Genomic DNA, 27,378 nt, shown 5'->3' on the forward strand with positions numbered 1-27,378 from the left:
ATTCAGACTAGTTTGACTTTTAACCTTTCCAGTGAATAAAAATGTTTTAAAATCATTTTTATGATGGAGAGAATAAAATGAGTGCTAATACCGCTTCTGAGGTTTATCCTTCTTACACTATAGGCAACCATTTAAAATAAGCTAAAAGAACCCCCCCCCCCCCCGCAAAGAATTACCACATGATAAAGAAGTTCAGGTAATTTGAAGGGCCTGGATACAAGTGAGTTCTTCCATTTTTAAAAAGGGAGAATGGAATGAAAATATGGATTATTCAGGAGAAAAGAAATAATGATTTCTCTAATGTATTCCAAGTGTTCATTTGTGAGTGACAATTTACAACCAGAGAGAGTAAAGAATAGACACAAGAAAAATGTCATAGAGAAATCGAGTTCCTGGGCCAACAAGAAAGTCTTGATTTTTTTTTTCTAAGGGGATTTCCTCTCCTTTCATGATAAATACAGACACTCCAGTGTCAGGACTGAAATTTAAAAACTGTATTTCATGCTCCATATATAGACAAGTTGGAGATTCCCCACCCAACCATCTTCCCCCAAGCCATCCTATCCCCCTTGTATTCAGAGAACGATTGATTTTGGCTCAACAGCAAGCACACCCCTTCACAGAGGACTGGAAATAAAGAGAAAATTTCTGAGAAAACCAAATTACTTCCTTTGCTTGTAAAATAAATATGGTATAACGTAGCATAAATATTTTATCATTCTGCTTAGATATCCAGCCAAAAAGTAAAAAACTCAGTCATACATATGTATAGTTTATATCTGCCCTGTCCAATACAGTAGCTACTAGCCACAGGTGGCTACTTAAATTTAACTTAATTAAAATTGAATGAATTGAAAACTTCAGTTTCTTAGCACAGCCACATTTCAAGCATTCAATAGCCACATTTGACTAGTTGCTACAGTATTGGACAGTGAAGATGGAGAACATTTGCATCGTTGCAGTAAGTTCTATTAGGCAGCTCTTGTCTTATATGCCACCAAATACAAGATGAGGCAAAAGTAGGTTTACAGCTGCTTGGAAAATAATACAATAATTAATAAATATTAATACAAGTAAAAGCTCTGTGTTTCACTTTTGCCCCACCCTGTAAGTTTGTGGGTTTTTGTTTTTTGTGTTTTTTTGTCCTGCTATAGAACAGCAGGTAAATCTTACTTTCATATTTTTCCCCAGCATATCCGGCCCCTTTGTAAGCTACAAAAGGAAAACATATGCAGTATATGAATACGTAATTATATAACAAGGAAAAAAATAAAACAAAAGCCCTTTCCTTCCCATCTCCAACAAGCTGGGGAAACCCAATGCTCATGCTTGGTCAATATTCTTATAGATACTGTTCTCCAACTACAATACCAATGTCAATGATGAGAAGTTAAGTGCTGATTAAATTATGTTCACTTCTGTCCGTTCAAACATGATTGAAAGCATGGAGTGTAAGGGTCCTCCCAGTAAAATTTAATTTCAGTGATGTGTGGTCTCTGTTGTTCCCTGTTCTGCATACACATGCAGTGGGAACTTATTAGTTCCAATATTCCTTGGATATACGTGGAGCATTGATCACTTTATTTAAAGTAAAATTTGAAACTGATTGAATCATTTCATAGGGGAAAAGAGAAATATAACTTTAGGCCTCTTCAAATTGCTTGAACTGTAAAATCAAGTAGCAAACACTAGAAAGGGTTCTGTCAGCTAGAATCTGAGCTAGTGTAGTCAGCATTTTCTCCCTAAATCTTATTATGGCAAAGCAGTTGATTTTTCATCTCTGTATTCTTGTTTGTCCCCACAAATAAACTACTTTGACCTCCACCTGTTACTTAGTGAAATCTGCCTGCCATCCTTCAATAACCCTATTCTCTGCCTCCAAAGGCCTTTGAGTCACTGAGAAGAAGGGAAGACAGTTGTGCAATGAACTGATACCACTTTGTAACTATGCAGTAGTTTGGAGTCGCAGCTAGAAGCTACATGGTAAAAGGAAATTGATTTTCTTTTTTAAAGGCAATGCCTATAGATGCTGGAAAGGGGCAACACGTTTCATCATTTTCAGGTTAAGTTTTTCAGAGAAAGAGGTTGTCTCTCAAGCTCCTATTTAATGCAAAAAACTTCCGGCCCTTGCCTTATAAGAAAACCTCTAAGAGTCATGCCATCATCTTAGATATATGAGCCAACAGGTCATTGCAAAGCTTACAGATACTTCACGTAGTTATCCTTCTGATATTTTGCAAAACAAAATGAACCACTAATTTCAAATGCAGCTTTCTTTTTTTGGATGCAAAAGGAGTGCACTATTAGTGAACATTATTACAACAAAAAGTAAATAAAAAAGGAAATACTTGTATACAACTACCTGAATCCTTTTCTGAAGCACAGTATCTGACAAAAAGGTCTTGTATTTTTTTAACAATGACAAATCAGAAAAAATTCCTGTGTAAAGCTGCACTTCTCCTGATTAATGCTGCACCGAACAGAAGAGGCAGCGTCTGTCTAATTACGCTGAACACTTATCTGAGAGGGATTAGCAGGATGTCTCTGCTCACTGTCATTCTTTGCGACAACGTAATGATAGATCCGTTTACTTATGAGTGCAATTATTAAAACCCGCACTGTTTTCTTAACTGTCTACATATCTTGGATATATTATATTAAAAATTACTTATCTGACACTGAGGACAAATGCCCAGCGAAGTTTTTCATATCAATTAAGTGAGTTAGTTCCCTTCAGTCACAGCCTTTGTGGAGGGTCTGATTCAAGTGTGCTGAAACTTGATCACCATAATGCTTTTATATCAGTTAGTGATTCACCCTTTTCTCTCCTTGTCTTCTTTGTCCAAATGCAAAAGTTTGGTTTTCACTTAAACTAAAAACTGCTCATGCCCGACATTTTCACTGGAGTCATGATTTAGCACTTCTTCACATTCACACCTTTTTTTGGAACCCAACACAAGGATCCAATTTTATACAGACAACACCCCGCAGGCCAATCAGAACTGGTTGCTAGCAATATACCATCTTTTGCAGCATTTTCTACTCATATAATTAACTTTATCCAGAAACCATTAGGAAAATGTCTTTATACTAAATTAAAAAAATTTAAAAAAGCAAGCACTTTGGGCTCTACATAATAGCCTGGCTACCCCTAATCCAAAGGACTGTTTCCATGTGTGTCTAAAGAGACAAAACAAGGTTCCTCTCTTTTTCTTCTTCCACTTACTAACCCCAAAATGACAACTGTCACCAACTCAGTCCTTAAATGTGAAAAAAAATACAAATATGGGTATTGAATGTAAGTTACTAAACTACTCCCACAAGGCAGTTTATTTCTCTGGCTTTAGTCAAGTTAAGACAACTATCAAGTAGTCCAAGTAGCAGACAATGACATTTATAAGAAATTACATCTTTGCAAAAGTCTCCAAATGTGTGGCTAGGACATAAATTTATGTGACCCAATATTATCATTATGTGTTATAAATATATTTTTTAAAAAAACAGAAGGCATGTTAAGACTTCAATGCTGATGGGAAAACTCATAAAAATATCAAGCACATCAAAAGGAGAAAAATTACTAGTTGAGTCTTTTGAGGATAAGATTTCTTTTCTGAAGAAAAAAAAAAACCACCCACTGGAAAAAAAGAGCTCTTAAAATTAGAAGCAGGTGTCACCACTACGAAGTGATAAATATCAAAGAATAACCGGCCTGAAACATGTTCTTATGCATCCCAGACTGCTTTTAATCCTTACACGTGTATTTTGACATTGGAACATGAAGCCCTGCTTCTGTAAGTCCCTGAAGAGAGTTAAGACACGAGAGATGTTGCATGGCCATTTTGATAAACCCCCTCTTCAGTCAGACCCATGAAATGGCTGAAAGGCAGATGGCAAATGTGACCAGCATTAAATGGTAAGGGATCGTGACACCCCAGAATTTATGAGTCCTGGAAGCAAACCACAGTGAAGTGATTTCTGGGTTGGGATGGCTAACACAGCAGAATAATCTGGAATGACAGAGGACACTTCAGATTAGAGATGGCTATTGGGTTGCCATTCCTTGAATTTCTAATGGCTTGAGTGCATTTCCAATGACGCACAAGAAAACCTGAACTACCACTTATTACACCCAAAGTGGGAAAATCCCTGGAGAGTGGAATGCTCCTTTAACATGGAGGACAATAAGGGGTTTGGCCCACGTTAAAATCTGGGAGAGCTGGCATGTCATCGGAATGGATACCAGACATTCACAGCTGTCTAGAAAGCCTGTTCTCAGTGGGCTAACGGCTGGACCGCAAGCAGAGCTCCTCACTCCAACAGCCCAGAGAACCAGGAACCAAAGCAACCCAGCATTTAAAAATCGGAAAGCTTCACAGGGGTAGCTGTTGAGAAAGGGAGGTCAGTAATACTTTACTCCGAAGAGGCAAGCCTATTAACTCTGTTTCAATGGGTTAATTCATTTTATCGCAGTTTAATTTTTCATCGAGTTGAAGAGATGTTTTGAAATCGGTGACTTTTTTTTATTCCCGCAGTTTTCTCCTATTTGGGAGACATGCTTTGAGACTCAGTGCTGGAGAGAATCCTCTCCATGTGAGTACTGGGTGTGTTGTTCAGGAGCCCATCCGGAGACAGTCCTTGATTTACTAGGTCGATGTGAGCATTTCTCGTAATCTAGGATGTAATTCACCCATCAGCCTGAAATAGGTGCCATGTCTCTGATTAATTGATAAGTGTGTGATGTATCTGAAATCCTTAGATGGACAGAATTGGATAAATAGGCATTACTGTAAGTCTCTGTCGAGCAGAGAGCAACTGGGATGTGCGCAGCCACACCAGAAACGGCAGCACAGCCCGGGCGGAAAAGCTACTAACTCCTGAGAGCTGCGTGGGTCTATGGAAATCTTTCTTCCCTCTCTGCCATGCCCCATATAAAGCCCCTTATTCTCAAGTATTAAAAAGCTCTTTTATTAAAAACTTTGATGCCAAAATGAGACAGAACTTTATTCCTAGATAAACTGATTGGCATTATACTTGATTATTTAATATTTAAACAGAATCATGAGTGTGTAGGAAAAATATAAAACATACGAGAGAAGGAAATAAGTCTGCAAATAGTATTATTAGTGATCTGTATAATATTTTTTTGCAAATTAAGCAAATATATATGTACATACACACATATATCCACACATTTCTATGCATGTATACATAGAAATATAAAAATATTTAAAAGCTATTTAGATACATATACAATATATAGTTGTATATACATATATAAAGCTTAGAATAATGTATAAACATAAACATTAGGTATTACTTATAAAACACATATTTAAAATTTCAGCAGTATTCCAATGACAAAATACAAGTAAATTTAGTTTTTATTGTTAGTCAAATTGTGGTATTACTCAAGTCTATGAACTATCTACATTGTGTTCATAGACTAAACAGAGGATGTAAGGATACTAAATAAGTATGTTTTCTCTTTATATCAGAGGTTAAAACTACCTTCTGAGTTCTACAAATATTTAACAATATTTATTAGATAAATAAAATTTATTAGATAAAGGAAAATCAACACAGCAACCTCTTAGGTAAGTCTGATCTATCTATCATCTATCTATCTAGTCTTGTTTCTCTTCTTCCAACTATACTTTCTGGTTATTTAACCTCCATTCAGAATCACTGGGTTTCCTCTCAGTAAATATTTGCTCAGATTCTGCCCAATATCCTGACCCACAGGTCAGAACACTGAGGACGTTTGCATCGTGGTGCAGAAAGATACACCTTTTGCTGGAGTAGGATGGCACTGCCTTGTGCACTTTGGCAGTTTCCTGACATTTCAGCTTTCTATACAATTCTTAGAGATGACGAAAGATAAGACATGATGAAGGGGAGGAAACATGCACTGGCATTCACTGATGCTCCTTTAATAATGGAATAGCTTTTGTACCAGCTCTTTTTAAACAGTCACAGTGGAGGACTATGGTCTAAGTCCACAAATAAACTCTTAAGATACATGATTCTTAGCATACTCTCTTCCCCTTGTATTACAAACCACTGGGTACATGTTTAACCAGTCACCCTTCTTTCCTTCACTGGACTGGAAGCACTTTGAGGACAAGGTCTGCCTTGGTTTAATTATTTTCCCTCTAGCATCTTGCACAGTGTTTTACATATAACAGATGCAGATATTTACAATATGTTTTCAATTGAATTTTTTAGTGTCTTCAACTCACATAGCATTTCAGAGTTTTCAAAGTCTTTACCAAAAACAAGATACACAGTATCTGTATAAAGCTTTATGGTTTATTAAGTGTACTATGCTTTGCATATATTAAAAATACTCTATGCCCAGTGCCAAGCACAGAACATTGCACACCATTGGGGCTTAATAAATGGTAGCTCCTGTTTTTATCATCTCATTTAATCTTTTGAAAGTTTTGAGTGAGTAAGGCCAGGCTATTTCATTGTTCCCAATGTTTACATATGAGGAAATGAAAATTCAGGGAAGTAACTTGCTAAAAATCCCAGGCTTGTTCAGGGCAGGGGATAAGAATTGTAAAATTTTTATTCTCAATTTGTACTTTTCCTTCTTTATAATACATTCTATTTCTCTTTTATTTGCTCCCTCCCCAGAAAGCCATGAAGATTGTTGTGGATAGAATGAAATCTGCTTTAAAATCCCTCCGTAGATATGCCCAACAAGGCCGCACGATAAGCCAGCACTTTGTTGCCTGAGCCATGGGCGCTGTGCTGAAGATGGTGACAGGGACAGGTTAGGAAGGAAGGTTTCACATAGAAACCTAAGCTACATTTTTTTCTTCTACTCAGCCTCATTTGCAAACATGAAATGAAAACTGTGGAGATTTGGGTAATTTACTTATTCGGACAAGAACAGCTGAAATGCAGCAGGTTTTCCTGGGAGCTTCTGTAATCACAGAATTGTGCACCTGGGCTCCCTGATACCTGTGGAGCTCCGTTCACTTCTCAACAATGCATGCAGCGTTCTGCTCAAAGGACAAGATAAGACGCGTGTGGTCCCCACCCTACTAGTTATTTATTTATTCAACAAATATTGATTGAATACCATGTGCCAGGTACTAAAACAGGCTTCAGAGATACAACAACAATTTTTTTAACCATGCTTTATCATATATATGTATGTGACAAATACACAAACACACACACACACACACAGTGTGCATGCATGTGTGTGAGAAGATTATTTCTTTTCTTATAAAAGGTAACGTTTTAGACTTCAATTACAATAGGTTGTTTTAGGCCCCCTTTTTTGGCATTAAAAAGTAGCCATTTTTGAAGGGTGGTTAGAGTGCTAATTTTGTAATTTAGTTTTCTTGTCACAACCCCTTATTTGGATGAAATTTCTCTCATACAGGAGCATCACTAAAGACCAGACCCCTTCTTACTGTTCTGGTGCTCGCTGGTCCACCAGTCTCTAAAGTAGGTGTCCACACTAAAGAGAAGATGGAAGACAATGTTGTCACATGACGATGCTCTCCCACTGCTCCAGAAATGCAGAAGGAAAGCCAAGCCATTGATCCTAGGGCAGTGTTCTGTAACAGTGACTATTGCTATTGCAGCAGGAGATGGTGGGAGATTTAATAATGTTCCCTAATATATGCCAGTGCAGCGGAGTGTCGGTGATCAATGTACTATTGTTACCAGTCTGCTGCCTTTTTATTGGCATTGATAATGGGCCTCCTCCTATGCGTCTCAGCTACAAGTTTAAGTTGGTAAACTTTCCCCACTCCTACAATAGATGAATGACTGCTGACAGTCAAATTAGAACCAGCAGAGTTGGGAACCCAAGTGAATCTGAGATGGGATATTTAAAATTACAATGAATTAATATAAGTCTGCAAAATCCAACTGTGGTCCTAGTAGTTATAACACTGAACTCTGGTTCTAAGTGTCCTGGTTGACCAGAAGCTTACTGAAATATTCTTCTACAAATGCCTTTAAAAGAAACCTATTTCTTTATTTAATAATCGTGATATGCCTGGCCAGTGTCATTCAGTGGTTAAGTGTAGACCCATGAACCAAAAGATGGTCCATTGGATTCCCGGTCAGGGCACACGCCCGGGTTTCGGGCTCAACCCCCAGTACAGGGCATGCAGGACACAGCCTATCAATGTTCTCTCACTGATGTTTCTATCTCTCTGTCCCTTTCCCTTCCTGTCTCTCTTAAAAAGTCAATAAGAACATATTAAAAAAAATAATTGTGATAAGAACAGATAGCATGCTATTATAGTGCTTAATTTTGACCTTCAGAAATGAGGACTACTAAATCTTTGGGAAGAAATTCATCTCTAAAACTTTTAAAGAAAATAAACTACAGAGAATGTCACTATTTATCAAATATGACTTAAAAAGTTTTGTTGAAATATTTAGACCTTCCAGCATTTTGGCTAATGTAATTATGTTTGCTAATAAAGTTTTACAATCAAATATAATTAAAGGCACGCTTGAACGCTGAATATTTTTCTATAGGAGAGAATTTAAGTATCCCTTACTCCTGTTTCAAACACAATACTACATTTCTCTGAAAAGGCCTATAATTTCATGTTTTTTCACAATAAGTAATTATCTTTACTTCTGCTGAAACTGATATGTCTATTCTCGCTGCAGGTGTGGTCTCAAATGCAGGAAGTTATGCAACTCAGTAACCCATGAAGCTTGATTAACTTAAAGCAAAACCCTTTAAGGCAAAGGACAATTTTAATAAAGTTTCATATACTACTACTTGTCAATGGAGCCCTTGGCTGAGCTTTACCAATCATTTTGCTTTCTACTTGTTAATAACTAGATTTGACTAAATAACAGCCTATATGTTGAGATTATCAGAAACATCAATTCTGAGAGAATTATTGGTAGCAAATCCTGCTTCAGATTTTTGAAAGCACTCAAATTTCTTGGCTTTATATATTTCAATCAATAAATATTTACTCAGTGACTATTATGTGGCAAGCACTCTTATGTGTTGGGCATATAGCAGTAGAAAAGACAGACTACCAGTAAGTCCCACTGCTCATGAAATGTATATCGTAGAGGGAGAAAGCAGACAATAGCAGTATATAGTGGTATGAAGAAAGGAAAGCAGCGCTATGAATTACAGGAGGGTGGAAGAGAGTCAGCAGCTATTTCAGATCACTGGGACCCTCTTTGACGAACTAGTATTTGAACCCAGATCTGAATGCTGAGGATTATTTGATTTTATGGGCAAAAAGTGATAGCTATTTCACTTTGTTAACAGTTAATACAATTTGCTTATATATTGTATCCTCTGTGTACTTAATAACCCACACTCCTTTCGTGGCCTCAGGTATATCAGGAATTTGGGATAAGGAAAGTGGGAGATTTTCCAGGTCTTTTGATCAGTTCGTTTTTTGTTTTTTTTTAATATTATGTTTTTAATTTCAATACAAGTCCAGGGCAAGAGACCTTAAAAAACAAGTATAAACGTTTATGGTCAAAGTGGTTATTGAATGTAGAAGACAAAACTTACACTCTGAAATCAAATTGAGTTGAAGTCTGGATTCTGGATTATAATTCTCAGTTTTCCTCTTTAATAAGCCAGGATCATTCTATCTTGCACATTTTAGAGAAGGGTAATTTTTCTTAAAAAGAATTGTAGCTATAATTTTTACCATCTATATGAAAGCATCATGCAATGTAGGCGCCTGTCTGTTGGTTTCCTTCCTATTTATTTGCATTATCAGTTTCTCTGCAATTTTTCATTTGTGCAGATAAACACGAGTTGATGGCATGTGCATTTTTGCTTGATAGAATTTCATAGGACTCATTTCATCAGCGTGTGATTAGCTTCAAAGCTTCGAATCTAACTCAGTCCCGAGATAACTGGGAGACAGAACTAAGTGGAGGGAACAAATGCAGCATTGTAAAAGAAGCGAAAGTCAGCTTGAGGTTGTCTGATGTTTTTAAACTAACATCATCTTTAATCTCCTATGCCCTTCTTCCCAGATAATAAGAGCTGTGCACAAAAGTGCTGAGATAAACTAATGGGGAACAGGATACTACAAAAGATATTTGAAAGAGCCTATGTAATTTACTGTATGTCTGGTTTGTTTTACTTTCCGAAGCCTTCCTGTTGCTTAAGGAAATTTGTCTCTCCCTGCAACCTTCGGCCCTCTTTGGGCCGGGAGTCCTGACAAAGCGTCTCAGGGCAGGTAAACAGATGCAAAGCTCTCTGAGAGGGGAGTAAGCACGGGCCTTGTTCACATCGGAGGCATAAACAAAGTATCCTTTAGTACTTGTTTGAGAGAATTATCCCAAGTGCAGGCAACCGAGAGGCTGCTGGTGCATTCAGAGATATACAGAACTCCCACATGCGCTGAAGGTAATTTACATGAGTGAACCACCGGAAAGCCTCCTAATCAATGAACTGTAGCCCTGGGGAAATCCGTGCAGGCCCAGATCAGTGTGGGAACAACATAAGGGTGTTCTCTGTGCCAAAAAGGGGATTGGGCTGGATGGAAAATCCCCAAAAAGGACCATCTGGCAGCATAAATTATCCATTTAAAATGGCTGGTGTGAGTTAATGACACCAAAGTCACCATGAACATGTACAACATCCTCCAGTTGAGTTTTAATGTCCCCTCAGGCCCTGTTTCAATTATGACTTTCTATGCAGAATGTGGCCAAATGTAAATTTACCCACTGTCCTCCCTCCCCCCGTCCTGCCTCGCACACACATATACCATGAAACTGCATTTTTCTATAATAACTTAGGGATAGAGAACCAAGAATCAGCCTAGGAATATAATTGTGGAAAATTTCTCTAAGAAATTACATATGTGTAAAAAATATATGTATATATACATATATATTTACATTTATATATTAAATATGTTTAGAGAAATCCCTCACAATTATACATTACATATATATATATATATATATATGTATATATATATATATATATATATTTCTATCTATCCATCCATCTATCTATCCTCCCAAAAGGATTCAGCCATTAAACTTTAGTTATTTAATGACTACAAATAACACAGGTATTTGGATGTTAAAATTCACGATCATTTGATCCAGAATGTGCAGATAGAGAAGAGTTACTCCGAATAAAAAAGTTACTGGATCAAAGTACTCTATATTCCACTAACCCCACTGTCCCCAAATATGCCCCAAAGCAATCTACTTAAGGACCCAAAGAACAGTCTCATGGTAGAGGAGCTTCCTGGCCATTGGCACTAAAAAGCAGCTTTGAGATGCCTAAAACGGCATCAGTACACTACTCCAGCACAAATGTACCAAACCTATAGATATCAATCATAATTTTCACTGAAGCAGGTAAAGTGGCAAGGACTATAATTAGCCTTTTAGGAAGGGTTTAAAAAGTTTTACATCTTTTAATTTTTTAATAGCACATAAACTTTTCATTGGCACTCTGCTGAGGTCCTGCTGATGATGCAGTTAGTGGCAAGGAGGAGTCAGCATTTTCATCTTCACTTAGGCCAGGGGTTATTTCTTAGCCACTTTAGGCGAACTGGCATGATGTACGTGTGGAATGACGCTGATGTGACCTTTATAGAAGCCCCTTTACATTCTGGATGCTGTGTTTGTAAAAACAGAAAGAGGTTGCCTTGGCCCGGTGGCTCAGCTGACTGGAGCACCGTACCATACACTGAAAAATTGTGGGTTCCATTTCTGGTCAGGGCACATACCTAGGTTGTGGGTTCAGTCCCTAGGTTGAGGCACATATGGGAGGCAACTGATGGATGTTTCTCTCTTTTATGTATCTCTTTCCCTCTCTCCCTGCCCCTCCCTCTCTAAAATCAATAAACATATGTTTGGGTTAGGATTAAAAAATAAAAAATAAAAATAGAAAAGGGTGCACCACAGGCTAATATTCCTTGTACTTCCCATCTCACTTTATGATGAGCTTCCTAGATGTGTTTCCCACCCCCAGTTGTGAATTCCTTGAAAGCAGGAGCCATGGCCTTCCCATTCATCCTTGAGTTCCTAGAATTAGGCATAGTGTTCCATCCAGAGAACGTTCCCAATGATGATTATTGAATGAGTTGAATGAGTAAATGAATGAATAAGTTGAGAAAGAAGATAAAGTAGAAATAAGAAAAACTGAAATTTCTGTATTTTAGTAAAGGAAAGAGGATAAAAGACTCAGCCAGTGGGGCCCAAGGTTTGATTTTCTTTGCTATCATACAGTAAAACTGTCTGGGGGCTCTGGGGTTAGGGGGGAGGTATATATTTCTATGAATATTAACACATGTACAGATTCCTATAACCACCACCACAATCAGGATCCAGAACAGTTCCATCATCCCCAAAATCTCCCTCCTGCTATTCTTTTATAGTTACACCCTCTGAAACTGTCTTTGATGTGTTAGAGAAGAGAGAAAGGAGTTAAGATTTGAAGATGAAGAGGTTAGTTCAGACATTTTCTTGGTGCTTGTCTGTCCTTGCAGGAAATTACTCTGAGGCATGGGTGAGGGAGAATGGTCACAAAGCATCTTTAGATAAGTCTCAGATGGTTTGTATATGTTACCTCTTTTAATTCTCAAGAGCAATGAAACAGCTATTGTTATTGGCAGATTATAAAAATGGGGACACAGGCTCAGAGAGGTTAGGGAATTTGCCCATAATTACACAGGCAGCAGGAGCTGGAGCCAGGATTACACTCTGCCCAAACTCTATCCTCTATACCCGCTTGACTTTGCATCTTGGGGAAGGCGCTGGAGAAGATTCCCCTTGGCCCAGGTGGAGGTCAGACATGGAGAAAGACTTCTGCTATCGTAATTATTCACATTACTCTCAATACTTCAGAATCAAGATTAGACCATCCCAGGAGGTTAGACTAGAAGTCATCATTTACTTAGTTCATTAAAATGGACATAAAGACTACTGTTCCATTTAAATAGAAAAACAATCATGATGGTGCCCAGCCATAGGAAAAAGTATTTTAAAGTATTCTCATTTTATAAAAATCCAAGTACTGCATAAACATCGCAGCACAGGAAACACATTCTTCTTTCCAATGTTATCCATCCAGCTAAGTTGATAGAGTTTTATTTTGATTACTAAAAGATAATTCAAAAAACCAAACCCCAAAGGCAATTAGTATAAAAACAAAAGTGAATGGAATGCTGGGTTATCGTGCAGGTAAAAATATGTCAGGGTAGAAAATCACCCACCATGCTTACCAGTCTTCCCTTTCAGTTGAATTGTACCTCTCACTGCTACCCTCTCATAAATGCATCAGTGAGATTCAAACCTGTGCTCATGGTGAAAAGCCAAAAAGTCAACTGCTCTGAGCTTGCTCTCTTCATTCTACGCACACTGCGGGCCCCAGGGGCCGTCGCTCTCACAGGTGGGCACATGCCGCCACCTGCCTGCTTACCTGGCTCCACTTCATGCCATCCGCTGGACTGGCTGCCGCTTCCTGGGGAGCGCCCTTGGCCTGTGTAAAATGGCTCTTCACCAGGACTGTCCATTTCATCCTCCACAGACTTGAGACGCTTGGTGGAGCTGGAATAACACAAGGGTGCATGTTTAAAGGCAATCCAAACCACCTTTCAATCGGACATTGCACGTCTGGCTGAAAGAAAGCCAAGGGAGGAAGCAATTGGACAACTCAGTGTAGTTCTAGGGCTCTTCCAGGCTCTCGTTCAGTTTAGTGAGTCACTGGATGTGGAACAAAGTCTTGGTCTGTCTTGTTCCAAATGTCTGGGCTTGATTTTTATTGTCACTCACGTTGCTGCTGCTGCCACATCCTGTTTCTTTTTCCTTTGAGGAACTGGTAGCTGACTCACACTCCTGGCTCCACCTGGAGCTCCATCAGGAGGAAGCCCACATTTCATATTCCTCAGGCTGTGGCTGGGATACAGCCATCAGCAATTCCCTAAACATCAGTTGGATAATTTCTGGCACCCCAGAAAAGATAAAAATCAGGGTGCATGACCCTTCAAGGAAAGCTTAGATTATTATTTTTTTGGCCATGTTTTCTCATCTTCCACTTGAATCTTTTCATTCAAAAAATATTTTCTGCAGTTACAATATTCCAGGTACTGATCTAGACACTAGAGATAAGTGAACAAAAGAGACAAACATAGGAGGGAGAACTGCATTTCCTTCCTCCTATGTGACAACGAGGGACATGGAAAAAGAGGGGCCTGATGACTTTTATGTCTTCCTCTACAAAGAGATTACCAAAATGAAGCTCTGTTCCATCAGGGTAGGGATTTTGTTTTATTTTTGGAGTGGTATGGTTGACAAATTTCCTCCAGTTAAAGGACTGAATTTTCCCCCTCAATTTGAGGCTTGAGGAAGAGAAGGTAAAAGGTAGTGAAATGCTACATGCTGCTCATGTCGTTGGAATTGTCTTAACTGATTATGTCACTATCATACCAGAATGGGGAGGTGTCATACCTAGTGGGAGTGCTTATTGTCAGGGTACAGAATATTTAATGTTTTCATTCATCAAACACTTGCTGGGTACCTCCTACATGCCAGGTACTAGGCAAAATGCTGGGTACAGAGAGGAATCAGACATGGCCCCTGGCTCTAGTGGATGGAGACAGAGAGGTAAACAAAATTGTGCATAAGATGAACATAGGCATTATGGTGGAACCACACATAGGATATAATGGGCTCTTAGATGGGGGAAGGAAACAGTAATAGCCCGGAGGTGGGGAACGACTTCCCAGAGGAGATGGCTCTTGAGCTGTCTGTAAGCTGAGTGTCAAGGAGCCAGAGCAGAAAGAAGGAGAGGGCCGAGATAGGCTGCTATTCACCTGACACACCACCCAGGCAGCTATTTAGGATTTTGAAATATTGAAATACTACTTTACCAACTGGCAAAGTGCTAATGTCCGAAGCCCATCAGCTTCCCCCAACCTTGCCACCCTATCTTTGCCCTGGGAGAGCCTCCTGATCCAAAACTTAAAGGGTTAATGTCTGACACGCCTGGGGCACTTCAGGACTAGTGGAGCACTAGGCAGGGCGGCATCGCTCTGATGGGTAAGCTCACATCACTCAGGTTAGCGGGTACTCTGAACATCGCTCCCTGGAGGGAGGTAAACCCCAAGCAGAAACAACATCCCGAGTAAGGTGTGACATGCCCAGAGGACTGCCAGGTGTTTGGTATGGCTAAAGTTAAAAGCATGGCACAGCAAAAGAGGGGGTGGAGGGTAAAGAAGGTACTGTATTCTGGACTTCACCTACAAGCAATGGAGACCCCCCCTGAAAAAGTCTAAACAGGGAGTGACATCAGTCACATTTTAGGAAAGGTCACTCTGGTAGCTGTGCAAGTGAAAGATTTAGAAAAGCAAAGGGGGAAGAAGGGATGGAACTGAGAGGCAGGGAGATAATTAAGAGGCTATTGAAATAATCCAAATAAAAAAATGTGGAGGGTCCAATTTAAGGCATGATATTCTAGTTATTAAAGTTGGCATACCAGTGTTCTTTGACTTTAAGTTCTATTCTCATTAAAGCCAGACCACAGGAAAGCAACATGTCTGTTGCACGCTAGCTTGGTACCCAAAGGAAATAACTTTAATAGCTTATTTAATGTTCTTTGCTTGGCTTTCCTTGAAGTTCAATGAAAAATAGACACTTGAAAAAACTTTCCTATATTTTATGTAAAACTGCATCTTATAAGAAATCTTTTATAAAAGGATATACATAAAAAATTCCTAATACATAAAGCCAGAAAAAATATGGTTTCTTTGAATGAATTTCCATTGTTCCCCTTTATTAGAAAATAAAGATTGTATAGACTATTTTTTCCCTTTCTTGCCTTGGCAACCAGGAAACTCAGGGGGGTAAATTTAGAGAATAACTCTTAGTTCAGGTTCCTAATATAACAATCTCTCCTATCTTTCCATTTGGTTTCTAGCCTCTCTTTCCATATTTAAAATTAGCTGTTGTGTTTTAAAATTGAAGCTATTTGAAATAATTTTAGAAGTTGGAAGAGTAAAAATTGGAAAGAAATAAATATTTCCCTTATGTTCCCTGGCAAATAAACAAAGACAAGATCTGTATATTCTGATGGGACTGTGAGGTCTGTGGTGAAAGGAATTCTCTCTCTCTCTCTCTCTCTCTCTCTCTCTCTCTCTCTCTCTCTCTCTGAATTGTGGCCCAGTGCATGAAATTCGTGCATGGGGGGGGGGGGGTGTCATTTAGCCCGGCCTGTACCCTCTCCAATCTGGGACATCCCTCTCACAATCCGGGACTGCTGGCTCCTAACCACTCACCTGCCTGCCTGCCTGATCGCCCCCAAAAGCCCCCCCGGCCATCCTGATCGACCCCAACTACATCCCCTGCCGGCCTGATCGCCCCCAACAGCCCCCCCTGCTGGCCTGCTTGCCCCCAACTGTCACCCCTGCTGACCTGCTCGCCCCCAACTCCCCTCTCCTGCCGGCCTGATGGCCTCCAACTGTCCCCCCTTGCCGGCCTGCTCACTCCCAACTGCCCTCCCCTGCCAGCCTGATGGCCTCCAACTGACCCCCCTGCCAGCCTGCTCGCCCCCAACTGCCCCCCCCTGCTGGCCTACTCACCCCCAACTGCCCTCTCCTGCCAGCCTGATTGCCTCCAACTGCACTCCCCTGGCGGTCTGATCGCCCCTAACCGCCTCTGCCTCGGCCCCACCACCATGGCTTTGTCCAGAAGGACGTCCAGAAGGTCTCCCAGTCTAATTAGCAAATTACCCTTTTATTAGTGTATATATATACATATGTGTGTGTATGTGTGTGTGTGTGTGTGTGTGTGTGTGTGTGTGTAGATATACATATCTAAGATATCTTTTAATCTCTAGTGCCTGCCAGTGTCTGGTAAATAGCATATGTACAGAAACTGCTGATTTGGGCTAGTGACTTAGAAATAGCCATGAGTACTTGTGACAAGGATTCGCCCAGGTATCATGATTCAATGAGATCTAGCTCAAAAGACCATTGCCCATCATTTCCCCATTATTAATATTTTTCTGAGTTTGCCGAGATTTGGTTTCCTTGGTATCCATTAATAAAATGCAAATACACTATGCAGTTATTAAATCCTAAAGGTGAAGAGTCTGTAGTTATTAGCTGACACCTTAGTTTAGAATCAAGGACTTTCAGGGACACAGGATAAATATTGAGAGGATGAAGGTACAGGATAGACAGGTGGAGGGCCTCCCGACCAAGCTTATCAACTTCATAAACTTGACAGTTGGTTTATCTTGACAAGGTTTTTTGGGGTAAAAAAGTATATTATTAATACTACCTCTTCTATGATTTTGGAGATTTTACTAGGAAGAGGTACAGAAACAACAATTAATGCATATCAATCTCCTTTATCTTTTTAAATCAGTCATTAATTTTTGTTTCTTGCTCCTGACTTTCTAGCACACTGATTTCTTCTCCCAGAAACATTTAAGGAAACAGGAAGGTAGCAATAAGATCTTGTCTTCTCTTCTAAGGAGTGATGGACCATCTCTACTTGTGTGTGAAATTTGTTCTTGTGTTCTTAGCAATTCTACCTAGAAATTAAGGTAAGACTATTACCTTTATTCCAAATATTTGCTTAATCCCTACTCTGTGCAAAGCCAAGAAGCCTTACCTTGGACTCACAAAACTGCAAACGCCTCGTAGTACCCCGAACTAAAAATTTCCATTTACTTGTCAGTCTCTAACCACTAGATTGCAAAGCTCCTGTTACTTGACTTTATATCTACAGTGACAAGGACAATATCCCTGGTACTTAATAATGTCTGTTGCTGAATTAAAGAGTTAGTTACTGTCCTCTAAGGGATATACAGTCCAGGTGGGCAGACAGGACCTGTACATACCTCAAATATGGTAATAATAATTCAAGATAGCAAAGGCTAAGGGTCCAGAAAAAGTAGAGCTGCTACATATTCCTTTTGGGGGGCTCATGCTCTACTATTTCTAACTGAAAGAGTCAATCCCATTCTTAATAGGTTCAGTGTAAAATAGCATATTAAATCCAACAGACCTGCATTTGAAAGTAGACTCTGCCATTTACTAGGTCTGTGACCTTGGCAAGTTACTTAACTTCTCTGAACTTTGGGTTCATCCACTGTTAAATGGCCACACTGTCTATATTATAAAATTATTACGAAGATTAATTGTATCAGGTATGTAAAGCACCTAATACACTGCTGCTCACAGAGCAGGTGACCAATGAAAATTTGCACATCATAAACAGATGATTGATTGGTGAACTTTTCTATATGTAGATCTGGGGTATTCTTTTGGGTACATTTTCTAACCTGTACGAAGATAATTCTGCTGAGTCTATATGTTTAAAGAATAATGTTTTAAAAAAATCATCTGAGGAGAGTCTAATGAGAGTAAAACAAACATATTACTGAGTTATTAACTACTGATGCTGTTTATAATTAGCTCCTTATCAGGGTTAGTTATTTGCAGACTATGAGAATGACATTAATGACCAGGTTTCCCCTCAGCGAGTCACAACAAAAGGCAACAAAACAGCTGGGGAAGTCAAAGGGATGGGGTGAGGAGCACTGTTTGGGACATCCATGGTACATGCACAGAACACATATGAAAAACAAACAGCCTGTCAACTTTTAAATTAATCGCTGCCCACAAGTGTTTGCAAAGCTTTTTCATGTTGACTGAGTACAGTTACACACAATGTTTCTTCCATCAGCAAACATTCAAAATCCTCAAAATGCATTAGCACCTGAATGTGTTCACAATCTCATTCTTTTATTATAAATGGACTTTGGATCTGAGACTTTTTTTCTCCTGAGAAGCTGATACTGCAGTGAACTGTAGGAACATTCAGGCAACATGAAAGATGATGGCAGGATTTGGCGGTTATATATAGAGAATAACTGTTTCTTTAACTACTTTCAAGGTATTCGTAATGACTAAGCTGATTTTTTGTAAGTAATGATGATTAAAATATAAAGTCAAGGTAAGCATGAGTCTCTACCAAAGAAAATGTCTAAATTGGGACATTGTTTCAAACAATAAAACTGGTACTCGCTTGTGGAAGAATATGCCTTTGTCCAAAGTTTTTCTGCAAGTAGACAAACATTAAGGATCGTTCTGTGCCATTCTTTTCTTTGTTGTCACAGTCCAATGCTAAAGCCAATTTGTAAAAGAATACTGTGGGTTTAATGCCTAATCCCTCTCTCGCTGGTCCAGGTTATCTAGAGACAACAGGATCTTGCAAAACCGCTTCATTTTTATTTTGGCTTTGTGACTTCAAGGGGATCAAGCACCCTGTAATCGTTATCTGGTGGTGCTCCTCCATCTTTACTCTTTTGAGGTCTCCAGGTGCACTGGGGTTCGTGATCCAGCGTCACCCTGCTACAGGACCCATTCACTTTCATAACCTCCCACCAGGCTATCAAAGAGGTTTATCTCTTAGGGCAGCTCCAACAGAGTGGATTTTGAGCCCTTTGGAGGCTCAGCAGGAGAAGAGCTGAGACTGAGCTCTTCTGTGTGTGCTGTGGGCATGGGGACTGGGACTGGTTTCACCAGGGTCAAATTTGTGCTAAACATGCCAAAACACACATCCGTTTCCCTAGTCAAGCCTCGTCCTTAATTTCCTGAGAACATGCTACATTCATCATCCATCCTTCCTCCATGCTTTTGCTAGTGTTTTCACCCCACACAGAACAGCATTCCTTTCCCTTTCTTCTCACCAACCCTAACCAACATTATCGCTGAGCATGAGTCACTCTTTTTGGATAAAACCTTCTTTATTTTTATCCTTTGTTACATAATTTAGCTCACTGTTTTTTACTGTCTGGTGTGTGTTTGTGTGTGTGTGTGTGTGCGCGCGCGCGCGTGCATATGATTTATCTATCTATCTGTTTATCTGTTTCTGCTGCATGTGCATTTGCTTTCCCTTCCTAATGAGTCTCAAAGTCTGTTGGGGCAGAACCCACCTCCTAATACCTTCTACTGCTTTAGGCACACTGCTAAGCACCTAGCAGGCCTAGAATTAAAATCAAGTCATGTAACTATGAAGCATGACCTTTTTAAGAGCCATCAACCACCTTACCTGGTAGAGGATGTGCTGGGTAAAGACCTCCTCATGGCTCCCGGACTCATGCTGTAGTATGAAGAACTTTCCAAATCTGAGAGAGAAAAATTGGGGCCAGTTCCTGCAGCTATTGGTGCTAGAATAAAACAAACAAGAAAAAGAAAACTCACGTAAGTTAAATTCTGTGGATAAAAGATCAGTGAGAGTATATTTCAGTATTGCATTTAACACATTTTATTTTTGAATTTATAGGGTAAACTTATCCAAAAAAATCAGTAATAAACTCTGACCTCAAAAGAATGTTGACAATAAAAATAGTCTCCACCAGAAGACATTTTTTTTCCCTAATGTACCTTTCCTCTTTTTTAAATGGTAAATCATCAGTAGGGTTGTAATGTTTCTGGATTCTTTTAACAAAAATACCTCCATGTTTTTGGCTGAAACTTTTCTTCAATGACCAGCCAAAACATTCCCTGGGCTTTTCTATTTTGTCTGATTCCTACAGCTTTCGCTCATCTGTATTTTGGAATTAGGTCTGAACTGCAAATTAATCTTTCTAATTTCTTGTGATGAGAAATGTGAGATTTCTCCCTAACTCTGAGTCATCTCAGCATCCTGCAAACACCCTGACTTTAATATTCCTCTCACTAGGCAGGGCCTTCAAACTATGGTCCCTGCACCACAGTTTTTGTAGATAAAGTTTTATTGGAAAACACACACACACACACACACACACACACATATTCATTTAGGTATTGTCTCTGCTTCCCTCCATGAGAGCAGAGACCAGCAGCTGTAACAGGAAACATATGGTTCACAAAGCAGAAACTATTTATGTAGAAGAATTTTCCGACCTTTGATTTAAGGGATTGTTAAGGATAATTTTGACTGTATTTGATTTTCAGAGTAGATTCTTGTATGAGATGTGATTCCCTGTAATTTTTTTTGTCCTAGATCCTCTAGATACCTTGTTTTCAGTAGTAGCATAATACATTTCTAAATAAATAAAGAACATATATCAATCTTTGTAACACAACTCTGTGTCAAATTAGTGGTGCAACTATATTAGTACAAATAATCTCTTCTTTAGAAAGATTATGAAAAGCAAAACCAATATGTACATTTATCACACTTGAATATAATTTGGGACTATTGGGGTTATATTGTCATCTAATATAAACCCTGACACCAGGAAGCAGTCAGTAAGTACTGGTAAAATGGAACTGATTCCTCGTCAAAGGAGAACCAATAAAGTAGGAGAAGGTTACCATCAAATTTGCATTTGTAATCTAGAAACATCACCATGTCATGAGCACAGATATAGTGGGGAGTAGGGTGGCAATTGAAGAATTATAAACAGTAAAACCACAAAGGCCAGTGGAGTCATTGAAATCAAATAAGATAAATTCAAGGGATGGGATGGACGAGTCTGGTGTAAGTTATTTAGAAGTTAGAATCAAAATGTGTTGACTTCTAAAGTTTGGTAATGATGGAAAAGGGGGGGTATGAGATGAGTCCCAGGACTATTGCTTGGGGAAATTGTGGTCATTCATAAAATGATAGAATCAGGGAAGGCTGTGAGGGGATACAGCAATTCCTAAGAAGAAACACTTAGTTGTTTGATTAATAGCAATAGATAAACCTTAATAATAACTGTTATTATATAAAAACAGTCACGGCTAAGAGATGGAAAGCTCTGAAACCCACATATGCTTTCTGAAATTCAAACACATCTTTCAATGACAGGCTCTCATGGAGGAAGAGCCTTTAGTTAAAAAACAAATCGTTAGGCTTGACTGTACTTGTAAACAGAGTTCTGATTAATAATTCTGCTAGTCACTCCCTAATTTGCTTTTTATATTAAATTTGTCTGCATGTTTCCCCCTTTTATTTCATAATATTTTATATTTTATGGGGGCTGATTATTCCTTCATGGGTCTGGATCACCCATCATCTCATTACATACTAGCAGCTTGGTATATAATAGGTACTTATTAATGGCTGTGCCTTCGTGGAGCTCCGAGATTCACATTTCTCATTAACTGAAGAAGATGGGAAAGGATGATCAGTGTCATGGTCTGAACTTAAATTTCCTTCACAAGTTTCAGGATGGGGTTGAGGCCTTAGCTGGATGGAGCAGCTGCTTCCCTCCTCAGCACGTAGGGAACCTCAGGAGCCCATGCTCCCCCTCTTGGAAGAAAAGACAGCAAGGTGAGGGTGGAACAGGCTTGAGGGCACTGAGAGGCAGAGTCTGAGGCCCTCTCCCTCACCATGAACATCCAGCTGCACTTGTAACTAACACTTTATCTATCATGTTCTTCCCTGGAAAAGTATCTTTTACTTTGATTATCTTTTTAAAATGTCAAGGGAGACAGAACAGGTGAAGGAAGAAAAATACGCATGTAAATATAGTGCTCTACCTCTCGGAAAGCTTAAAAAATAATTAAGCCCACAGAAATGTTCCCTAACTTGCCCGTATGTTTACTTCCTGTGAACCACTCAGTACACTGTAGCTGTCATCTAGCCAAGAGCAGCAGGTGGCCTGGCAGCATTGTGACACTTCCCATAGTGTCTGTTGGACTTCTGGTGAGTAACTTCAGGGCTTGGCAAACTGATTATGTGTGTCTTGAATTTTAAAACCTCACTAAATTTCTGAAATGAGAATGGGTTTCACAACCTGGGTTAAATAATCCTAATAACACACACACCCAAACTCTGCCTTCTTCAAAGCAGGCTTGTGTGGAACGTCCCCTGGTCCATCTGTGTGTATGTATCATATGGAAGGGCAGTTTATCGGAATGGATTTTGATTCAGTGATCCTGGGACAGCCAAAGAGAAAGCCTCATATCTAAGGAGAGGGGGCACTGACCACATATCCCTGCAAAAGGGGTAGGTATTCTCAGGGTCTGTGAACTGGACAGGAAGAGACTGTGGGCTTTCAGCAGGCTTTTCTGAGTACTGGTAGGGCCATGTTTTGATAAGTACTTTATTACATCTAACTTAATACTCAAAATAACCTTTTCTGGAAAGTATATTTTTTGGTTGAGAAGAACTAAGCCCTGTAACGAGGAATGAAGGAGAACCAGCAGTAAGATTCAAGTATGTCTGACCCTGAAAACTCTGCTCTTCCTCCCCACCACCTTGATTTTCACATACAATATTTACCTTAAACTTAAGATGATAAAAAGGCGTATAACGTCTTTGTCCCTGCAGGGTTTACAACCTAGTAGAATGAAAATAATACCTGAATATCTAATGCAATGTTGAATGGGTTCCATCTCAAAGGGGAAACAAAAGGTCTGTGTTAGGAAAGTTCAAAGGAGTAATGGATCACACTGGCTTGTGGGATCAGAACAAGAGTTGATTTCAGAAAGAGTTAGCAATTAAAGTAAGCCTTCAAGGATGGTTAGGATTTAAAGAGGCAGAGAAGGAGATAGGAGAGGGTCTCTGGGCAAATGACAAAGCATGTGGGTAAGTTTGGAGACAGGATATAAAATGATTTGTGGGATCCATGACAGTTTGTGAGTAGAGAAAGGATAATTGTTGCATCTGAAGAATGGCAATATGACAACAGTATACAGAATACAAGAAAGAGGACTGAGACTCTGGAGGTGGAGAAATCAGTTGGTAGGTTGATTTAGGTTCTGGCAAGAGGGAATAGAGGCCTAAACAATGCTGTCAAGAAAGGAAACAGAGTTTTTACAATGGATATTTCACCTCTTCCAGGAGAGTGCACATGTATAAAAGACTGTTTCCAATTGTGCACTATGAAAGGGTATCAATAAGCAAATGATCATATTATTTTAACAAATGTAAAATACCCATGAAATATATATAACTCATATAATGTGCTTCTTAGCTAATACTGGTAACAAATCCTGCAAATTAGGAAACTAAAAGTTTTCAAGGGTGAGATGACTCGTCCAATGTCTGCCTAGGATGCCATGCTGAGCTCTGAAGCTCATGACTAACTGCCTTCTGGAGTGTTACAGAGATTACACAGGGCCACTGCTAGTCAAACATGGGGATGCGAAGGCAGGACTGGACCAATCACAATGCTTCCTGCCTGTTCTATATATTGTGAAGCCTGATTTTGCTCCATCTGTACTTGACCATAGGCCTTATCATTCTTTAATGATCTCACACATAACATTTTCTCCCCAACTAGACCTAGTACATTTTGAGGGCTATAAAGATAGACACCCTAGGGCAGTGGTCGCTAACCTTTTGGACCTCATGGACCACCAGTGATCCACAGACCACCGGTTGGCGACCACTGCCCTAGGGCCGTGGTCAGCAAACTGTGGCTCGCGAGCCACATGCAGCTCTTTGGCACCTTGAGTGTGGCTCTTCCACAAAATACCACAGCCTGGGCGAGTCTATTTTGAAGAAATAGCATTAGAAGAAGTTTAAGTTTAAAAAATTTGGCTCTCAAAAGAAATTTCAATCGTTGTACTGTTGATATTTGGCTCTGTTGACTAATGAGTTTGCCGATCACTGGCCTAGGGCATAAAAAAGGTGCTGGACTGGGCCTGGGAGCGACTAGCTAGAGTCCCAGCCCTGCCAATAACCTATGTGACTTGGTTAAGTCATTAAACTCTTTGAACTTCATAATTCTAATAATAATGATAAAGATTATCATTTTTATTAGATACCACTTCCACCACCACCCACTGCTATGCCCAATACCATCCTAATAACAGGCTGACATTTATTAAGTATCCTTTATGGGCCAGACACTGGGCTAAGAGCTTTAAATACATCATTCCATGTAATCCTCACAACAGGCAGGAACTGTAGCAGGAAGAGGTTAAGTAACTTTCATAGTTCACAAAGTCAAAGGGTTATACCAGATGACTAATCCCATAGCCTCCTTTGTGTTCCTAAACAGTTCACTACAGTTCTGTATACACTGCTGATGATCAATAAATATGCTCTGAATTAAAAAGAGTAGATAATTACCCTCTCTCCACTTATACCCCCAAACTTTAAGTAATACAAAATGAAACTTAGAAATCCATAAATACACATAGGAGGACTGACTGCTCAACTTTCTTAAGCAATATTGCAATTACTCTAACCTGAATTTTGTGTGGATTTGGTTCCACTGTAGAATTTTTCTCCAAAGGTTAACTTTTGTTTCTTCCAATGTTATTTCTAAGTCATCCCCCTCCCCCTTCCCTGTCATGAGTAGAATGTAGTCTTTGTGTCATTTCTTAATAAATGGCTTGCTATTAAGGAATCATTATAGTAATGCGGGCTATTGGAAGAAAGGGGTTACTTTAGTAGCCAACCCTCTTAATGACCTGCTCTTCTATACACATTAGTAGTTGGACAAGGTTGTGGTTATTGAACTTCTGCCATCCACCAGAGACAATCTGCTCAGGCTTGTATTGTTGGAAAGAGAGGATGATGGAAAAAAAATTCTATCCAAATTTTCAAACTACTCTTCCTGGGAGATGAGAGTGCAATGAGTTTACAACTTGTTCAACAGGAATCGGCGGGCAGCACTGACTAAATGACCAGTGTGGCCAGCTGATTGCTGATGGCACATATCCTCTGTGAGGCTGCGTTCAATGACATGCAACAGATATTTATGGGGCACTTTTAATGGGCCAGGCACTGTTCCAGATGCTTGAGATCCATTGGTGGGCAAAGTATATAAAAATCCTGCCCTTATGAGGTTTACATTTTATAGATTAATAATCATAGTTGACGCTTCTTTCAAATTTTCATGGCAACTAAAGACTAAGAAATAATGGCCCATAGGTACCCCCTCCCCCAAAAAAGACTATCAGGATTTAGCACTCAATTTCCAACTTATAAAATAACAATCAAAAAATAAAGAGGGCTATTTTATCCCCAGATTACATAATCTATGTACTCACGGAGGCTTTGGGAACTTGTACTTTATTACAGTGGGAGTTTGTGGGGGTAGGTTAAGGTCCAACAATAGCACACAGTTCCATGGGCCCAGCACAATTTCGTGTTGTTTTACATTCTAGTGGCAAAGACTTTGTAAGAAAGTCCATGTCACTGCACAAAAGGAGAGAACATGGGAAAATACTTGTTCTTCTTACTATCAAAGGCACAGTTGTTAAATGCACAATGCTATGAAAACTCAAGCAAATCTGGAATTGCTGTTAAAAGGAATTATCTTGGAAAGTAATTTATGGCAAAAAATTCAACTCCTTTGTTATCTTCCTTTTACCATAATATACTTCCTCAATACTGCCTGTGAGAGGGGGGCTTTCAGAAAGAAAAAAATAGTAAATGTAGTCAAATTAACTCATTTTTATCAATTTGTGCTTCTGGCCAGAGTTTCCTGACTGTGCCTACGAGGGGCTGTAAAACTGATGAATTTGCATGGAAAAAGAAACCAGTGTAAGTAATTTGTGTAAGAGGTAACACGGACATAGACTGTTATAATTCAGACATCCTGCAGATAGCAGACTGCTGCAGTGTGAGCAGTTACGGGTTAGAAAAATGACCACACTGCAGTCAGTCTGACTTCAATGGAAATCAATCATAAAGGTACATTCTCTGCAGCTCGTACGCCACAGACTTCAGCAACTCCTTTGCCAAGCAGATTTCTGGCCTGTAAACCATGTGCTGATCTCCTTTTTTGACCCTTGCTTTCTGAAAGGTCTGACCAAATGCAGGCTAGGGGGATGGTTTTCCAGAATGGAAACATAAAAGAAAGGCACTGAACTAAAACCAGGATTCCCCTCTATGTGAAAATGAACTTCCCTGCTATTGTAAGATTCAAGCAATGCTTTTTTAAAATGTGGCATTAGGTGCCAAAAGCCAGTGGAATGGTTTAACCCCATCAAAGGTATCTGCTAACACAGAGAGATCACCGTTTTTATACAACCATGTTTTGTGGACATAACTTACAAAATGTGTGTGTGTGTGTGTATGAGGTAAACAGTGAAATTTTTGCTTCTTAAAAAAAGTTTTCCTTTTGCTAAAATAGGATCAGATCACTGATACTATCTTCCTCCAATTCTGAACCATGAAGATCATTTATTTTTTATAAATAATTACTGTGAGTTCAGTTTGTAAAGTAAATGTGTTCAGGCACTTTAAAGAAAGCTCAGTCTTAGATCTCAAGAAACTTAGATCTTACTCTATAAAGAAAGAACTATTCCCTACTTATTTCTCTATTCTCCTTAGCACCCAGTGCAGGATGCTTCATATATTTACATGCAACAAATATTTACTGAATTAAACTAAAATTATATGAGCTTGCTAATGAAAAACAGCTAACAAGTAATATTTATTGAGCACTTATTATGTGCAGTCAATGTGCGAGGTTTTTACCTGAGTTTCTTCCTT

At 39.3% G+C, this 27,378-nt stretch overlaps 1 protein-coding gene across 5 annotated transcripts in view; it reads right to left on the bottom strand.

The window, feature by feature from the left end:
• NFIA (nuclear factor I A) overlaps window positions 1-27,378 on the bottom strand; it is a 366,953-nt gene that overhangs the window by 87,755 nt on the left and 251,820 nt on the right. For all 5 annotated transcript variants that reach the window (XM_079776638.1, XM_079776639.1, XM_079776636.1 and 2 more), the window contains exons 5-6: window positions 20,059-20,176; window positions 13,418-13,545 (exon numbers count right to left, since the gene is read on the bottom strand). In XM_079776638.1, the coding sequence (XP_079632764.1) occupies window positions 13,418-13,545; window positions 20,059-20,176 (246 nt within the window). The remainder of the gene's footprint in view (window positions 1-13,417; window positions 13,546-20,058; window positions 20,177-27,378) is intronic.

This window comes from Cnephaeus nilssonii (assembly GCF_951640355.1).
Source record: "Cnephaeus nilssonii genome assembly, chromosome: 7".
Lineage (NCBI taxonomy): Eukaryota > Metazoa > Chordata > Mammalia > Chiroptera > Vespertilionidae > Cnephaeus > Cnephaeus nilssonii.